This window comes from Lolium rigidum, chromosome 7, assembly GCF_022539505.1.
Source record: "Lolium rigidum isolate FL_2022 chromosome 7, APGP_CSIRO_Lrig_0.1, whole genome shotgun sequence".
Classification (NCBI taxonomy): domain Eukaryota; kingdom Viridiplantae; phylum Streptophyta; class Magnoliopsida; order Poales; family Poaceae; genus Lolium; species Lolium rigidum.
The window spans coordinates 113,928,423-113,935,170 of record NC_061514.1 but is presented as its reverse complement, the minus strand read 5'-3'; the positions used below and the strand labels follow the sequence as shown (position 1 = coordinate 113,935,170).

Genomic DNA, 6,748 nt, shown 5'->3' with positions numbered 1-6,748 from the left:
CCATTTCATTTCAGATGCAGAATTTGTCATTTTTCTAGTTCGGGATTGCATGTTTTCTATATAAAAAAAAACTCTACAAAACAGTACGAGGCTAGATTTCATGTTTTAAACATACTACAATGTCTAGCATAATTTTTAAAAATAAAAATAAATTCAGGTGATGCGAGATTTGAACTCATGACCTAAGATTGGGAAGCAAAGGTTTCATCCAATTGAGCTAGCACAACATTCTGTTATCTCTAGACAGAAATTTTATATATAGAGTAGTGTGGCGCCCGGGAGGGGCGCCACACATGCTTGCCACGTCGGATCAGCGCACCGGCTCGGCGTCGAGGGCGCCACGTCGGGCTGGGAGAGTGGCGCCGCAGGCACGGGCGCCACACTGCCATGTGTGGCGCCCATGGGAGGGGCGCCACACAAAAGGGTTAGATGGGTGAAATAGTTTGCCCGGAGGGTCAGTCTGTGTTTTTCTTTCACTTTTGGGTTATTTTTGTGCAAATCGCCTCGCTTGGATCGGCGGGAATCCGAAGACGTGCGCGCCAGTAAGCCAAACAGCCGCTGTCGGAGTAGGTGAGTGCCTGTAATCACGCTGCAGAAGCGCCATTATTCTGCGGGGACCAGGGTGTCAGGTCGAGGCGCCGGTGCCGGTGGGATGTGTCAGTGCCCGGTACTGTACATCTCGGTGATCACGGCGAAAAATGCACAGTGCAGTTGAACTACCACCGCCGGAGTACTACCGTATAAAAAGTTACAGTACACGATCAAAAGGGAAAGGACGATCACACTAGGACATGTCGGTGCCTCGCACGAGCTCCAGCTCCGCCATGGCTGTATCTCCATGAACAGCACTGCACAGCGCCAGTGGTACTGCAGAAACATAATTAACCGAGCAGCCCTTACTGGGATCGTACTTGGTCCAATAACTGGCGAGTTAAGAAATATTAAAAGAACAAGACAGTCCTACAGTGGCGGTATCAATGGGGTGCTGTACTCCGGTGTCCGGAGGCAGATGTCGCTCATTATTTGACCACCACCACCTTCTCTTCTCTCCCTCTCCCTCGGCTGCCACCTCCTGCCCTGCCCATTCTCCTCCCCCATTCATCCTCTCCCCAGCACAGCACAGCACAGCTCAGCACCGCCTCCCCCATCCTCGTCACATTCTCCCTCTCGGCCTCTCCGGGCTTAAATCCAGCACGGCCATCCGCCCATTTCCTTTCCTCCTCCTCCTCCCGAGGATTCATCAGCTCTTCTTGCTTTCTGCGCTCCGAGGCCGCGCGGGGTGGTGGTGCGTTCTTGGAGTGCTCTGTTCCGGCGCTGCTGCTCTGCGGTGACGGTGAAGGCGCGCGGTGATCTTGTCTCCGGCGCGCCGCAATGGGGAGCGGACGTGTCTGCTCCGCCGTCGCGTCCCTCCTGCTACTCTATCATCTGGCCGTGGCCGCCGCGCAGGGCGCCTCTTCCTGGAAGACGCTTAGCGGTAACATTCTTCAGCCTCTGTGCCAGCTCTGCTCTGATCTGTGTCAATCTATCACAGTTTTTGGTTTATAGAGGGAAAGTTTAGCTTGCAATTTTCAGAAAACATCTGCCATTTTGTGCTGGATCGTTAGCTTGCTTAGCTTGTCCCTCATTTATTTACATTGTGCTTCCCTTCCCATATTGGAACATTGGACTACTTCATTTTCGCACAAAGATTCACCACGGAGTAGTATTGTTCAAAGAGTGCTGGATTTGAAGATGGGGACCGACCAAGATACCTTTTTTTGGGTGGTAGCAAGCACCCCTTTTCAGCTAACAGACATGGCAGCAGCTTCTGGAGAGGAGACCAAGCACTACATTACTACTACTACTAATGTGCTTAGCAGCGCTAATCATCGCTCTTTCTTTCTTCCTAATAATATGTATTGGAAATGGTTTACTCCGAGTGTTCTTGTTTGTGTGATGCATTTACGAGTTCGGATCTGATCGTTCAAAGGCTAACAGTAGGCTTAAATCTTTCAGGCAAGGCGCCGGCGATCATAGCCAAGGGCGGATTCTCAGGCCTGTTCCCCGACTCCAGCGAGTTCGCCTATCAGTTCGCCATGATCGCTAGCTCGCCTGATACCGTCCTCTACTGCGATGTCCGGCTCACCAAGGATGGCCTCGGCGTCTGCCTGCCGGACATCAAGATGGACAACTGCACCAACATTGCAGATTTCTATGCTGATGGTAAGAAGAGCTACCTTGTGAACGGCGAGTCGATGACGGGATGGTTCTCCGTCGACTACAATGGCACCGAGCTCTCGCAAGTGTCTTGTAAGTGCTACCCATACTGTTCTAATGTTATTACCAAAGAATTACTTGCCCGGTTTACTCATATTGTGGTCTATATATATGTTGGGCAGTGAAGCAGGCAATCTATTCTCGCACCTTCAGGTTTGATCCAAGCTTCTTTCCGTTGCTTGCTGTTGAAGATGTGGCATCCAAGTTCAACCCTCCTGGAATGTGGCTCAATGTCCAGGTACAGTTTATAATCATCTCATTTGCATGCAGCATAATACTATGTTGCACAAGTTGCGCAATCGCTGAAAAATGAGCCATTTGCAGCATGACGGTTTCTACAGCCAGTTCAACATGAGCATGAGGAGATACATCATTTCCGTATCGAAGCGTGTTATTGTTGACTATATCTCATCGCCCGAGGCGAGCTTCCTCACCAGCCTCAGCGGGAGGATTAGCAACACAACAAAGCTCCTGTACCGCTTTCTTGATGAGACCGCCATCGACCCATCTACGAACCTGACCTATGGTTCCATGCTGGCAAATCTTACATTAGTCAAGACGTTTGCATCTGGGATACTTGTTCCAAAGACGTTTATCTGGCCTGTTTCACCAGATAATTATCTGCTACCATACACTTCTATCGTCGATGATGCTCATAAAGCAGGCCTCGAAGTTTATGCTGCTGATTTTGCGAATGACCTGAAGCTCAGTTATAACTACAGTTATGATCCATTAGCAGAATCTCTCTCCTTCATTGATAATGGTGCCTTTTCTGTTGATGGCATGTTGACTGATTTCCCGGTTACGCCTTCAGAGGCCATTGGTGAGTGATTCTTCCCACCATGTTTTCACAATAATGCATGGTTATCCCTGAAAAGTTCATGCACTTGTGATGGTGTCATCTATCTTCCATTTCGAGAAAACATGGATTTGGACTCAACCTAATTAATATGAGTGTTGACAGAACCTCTCAGCCCTATAGAAACATCTGTACTAGTAGTATTCACTAAAGGTCTAAAATTCTAGACGATGAAATAATAATCATGCATACAAAACTACTAGTCAACCCACTAGAAAAAAAGAAGTTAATATGATTCCTGTGGTACCGGAGTTTGTTTTTCAGTAAAACAAAAGGGAAAGAAAGAACATTTGCAATCATACATAGCTACTGTTAAATTTTTATATGCATGTTCTAAACATCTTTTTTGTGTTTTAGTCTGTATTCATACAGTTTATCTATTGGATGCAGTATGAATTATGCTTCTCATCTCACTTTGCTCTATATTTTGTTTGTGCAGGCTGTTTTACAAATTTAAACAAAAGCAACACAGATCATGGTATGCGTAGCTCTATTGTTCCATTTTCTTGCATACCTCATGTTCGGTTTTCTTACTGACCACCACTTTAAAAAATTATCATGCAGGGAAACCTCTAATTATTTCCCACAATGGTGCTAGTGGAGATTACCCAGGCTGCACTGATCTAGCTTATCAGAAAGCAGTTGACGATGGTGCAGATGTCATTGATTGCCCTGTTCAAGTGACCAAAGATGGCATACCAGTATGCATGGGTTCCATTAACTTAATGGATGGTACCAATGTTGCAAAATCATCATTTGCGTCCCAGATAGCAGTAATGAAAAATATTCAGAGTGTGCTTGGAGTCTTTACTTTCAACCTCACTTGGGATGAGATCGTGAAAAATCTACAACGTAAGTTTTCCTGAAATGTATCTGCGTATTAAAGCATCTGCTTCAAAAATATTTTTCAGCATTTGCTTCAATATAAAGTTGGCATCCTAGGCAAGAAAACTAGTTTATTAGATCCTAATTCACCTGGCTGTGAATCAACTCACATCACGTACTTAGTTTCAGAAACAAAACCCAAACATCGCCTACTTATGCATTTTGTTAGCCAGATAGACTGATTATTTTTGTGTTGTCGCCTGTTTGATTCTTTAATTGCAATTGAGAATGTGCTACAAGACTGATTGTTTTCCATCCTTACAGCAAAAATATCTACCCCATTTAGCACCTTCACTTTGGACAGAAATCCGAGGTATATGAATGCAGGAAATTTCATGAGATTATCAGACTTTCTGAATTTCTCTAAAGATAAGGATTTATCTGGAATCATGATTAGCGTAGAGGTGAGTATTTCCTGTTGGCACCAGCATTTTGGTTCATAATATTGCCTGTTCTTACTACTTATTTTTTCCTTTCTATGAGAATATTGTGTGACTTTAATTGTGTAAAATTACTAGTTTTATGTATTCCATGTTTCAATGTTTATGCATGGCATCTAAAGAAGCAGCAGTGTGTATCATTTTGAAACAGAGACCTGGAGGCAATAAAGCTCTTCCTTTATATCGAAAAAAGACTAGCAAATAATATGTACAAAGTTCGTACTGAGTTCCAGCAACAGTAATAGTTTCATGTTTTCAATTAACATATTATTTGTATTTCGCAGTATGCTGCTTTCATGGCAGAGGAGCTCGGATTTGACATGGTTGATGCAGTTATCAAAGCGCTCGACGATTCAGGTTACAACAACCAAACTGCCCAGAAAGTTATGATTCAGTCAACCAACAGCTCGGTTCTGGAGAAGTTCAAGGAGCAAACAAAGTACGATCTTGTTTACATGGTCAATGAGGATATCAGTGGTGTCGCATCTTCCTCCCTCGACGACATCAAAACGTTTGCTAATGCCGTATCTGTCGAAACCGGCTCTGTTTTCCCTGAGAACCACCAGTTCACGACACACTCCACAGATATTGTCCAGTCCCTGCAGGCCGCTGGTCTCTCGGTCTACGCCTATACTCTCATGAACGAGTTTGTTTCTCAGCCGTACGACTTCTTCTCAGACCCGACTGCACAGATCAATGCATATGTCCGGGGCATGGGAGTGGATGGGCTGATTACTGATTACCCTGCAACAGCACGGAGATACAAATGTATGTCCAGCTAACGCTTCTCTTGCATTTCCTCGCAAACAAAAAACTGTTCTTTTGCATTGTGCATCCTAGATTGTCCGTAAAACCCTTGCAGCTCTGAGTCTATTTTCTCACGCTGTGGATTCCATTTTGCAGCGAACAAGTGCATGAACATGGGGAAGAAAACACCAACCTTCATGTCCCCTGCTCGTCCTGGCGATCTTCTGCAGATCATCAGTAAACCAGCGCAGCCACCAGCATTGGCCCCGATGCCGCTTCTGACGGAATCTGATGTGTCGGAGCCACCCCTACCTGCCGCCAGATTGAACAATGCTAGTACAGCTCCAGCACCTTCCTTCGCGTGCAAGATGCAGAATCCTATCCCAATCCTTGTCACATTGGCAACGCTTTGCGCCTCCGTCCTGCTCTGAGATCGCGAGGCGACACGCCACGCTAGAGATGAGCAACCGCGGATCTACTAATCCGATGTTTTGTTCATTTTTTTCCTTGGGTGATTAATTGGTTCTTCTGTAATTTTTTGCGGTGTGGGGTTGTCCCTATGACACTTGTCCCTAGTGATTATGAGTACATATGTGTTGGAATATATTGTCCTGGACCGAGTGTTAGATGGTGCAGTTCTCCACAATCTGAATTTCTGAGGCATTGTTTTTGTGTTCTGAAGTGCTCCATTAGTTCTATGCCTTCCACCTACCTCGGCCTACAACTGTCAACAAACAAAATCACTTGAGAACTGTTACAGCCAGTCAGACAACAAGACAATTACTAGAGTGCGTCCGCTAAACAAGGTCAGGGAGGAGCTACCAAACTCTAGTTCTTTTGTCACACAAACTCTGTACTTAAACTTGTAAATAAGTCATTCGGCTATAATTTGGCCTTTCTTTCCTTCAGAATTGTATTTTAAAATTTTGTTCTGATACATCAAAAGGTGCTGACGATCTGTGAGTTACGATGGTCTGCCACAATATAGATGGCTCTGTTGTGAAGAGAAAGCACTATCAGAAAGACAGAAACTCATTTCTACAAAATCCTATACCTGGTGTCGACCACGCCAGTAGATTTTGTTCAGATCTCATCGGTTGAGCACGGCGCCGGATCATACATGCCGATGTAGACCTGCAAAAGACGAGTGTTTCACGGCTTCACCTACGTGGCGGCATCAAACGCATGACCTGTTCGAGGTACCATATTACTCGCTGCCGATCCTGACCGCCGGCGCCGACCGGATCCGTCGTCGGGGCAAAGTTTCAGCAGCATGCTCAGTGTCAGTTTTCGCTTCACGAAATCCACGACTAGCAGCCGAGATCCTTGGCCTTGCTCGCAAAAGCCCAAAGCGACAAATGCAGAAAACAAAGCCCACGTCCCGCCATACAAATACCCCACCGGCTTGCATGCACAGCGCTATCGCTCCACCTCTTTTAGTCCCACCTCGCCAAGCGAAGGGGATTTCCACCAGCTTATATACGCCTCTCCACCAACCGATCTCGCCGAGCTCAGCAGCGAGAGCTTGTAACCCGAGCGGGGGCATTAAGGTGGTGTTTGG

At 45.9% G+C, this 6,748-nt stretch overlaps 1 protein-coding gene across 1 annotated transcript; it reads left to right on the top strand.

The window, feature by feature from the left end:
* Positions 1-1,358: 1,358 nt before the first annotated feature.
* On the top strand, positions 1,359-5,850 carry LOC124675783 (glycerophosphodiester phosphodiesterase GDPDL4-like). The gene is made up of 9 exons (XM_047211858.1): positions 1,359-1,474; positions 1,996-2,289; positions 2,379-2,494; positions 2,581-3,079; positions 3,555-3,593; positions 3,680-3,967; positions 4,265-4,404; positions 4,725-5,208; positions 5,344-5,850. The coding sequence occupies exons 1-9, from the start codon at positions 1,372-1,374 to the stop codon at positions 5,616-5,618; spliced, it is 2,238 nt and encodes a 745-aa protein (XP_047067814.1). The 5' UTR covers positions 1,359-1,371; the 3' UTR covers positions 5,619-5,850.
* Positions 5,851-6,748: the final 898 nt, after the last annotated feature.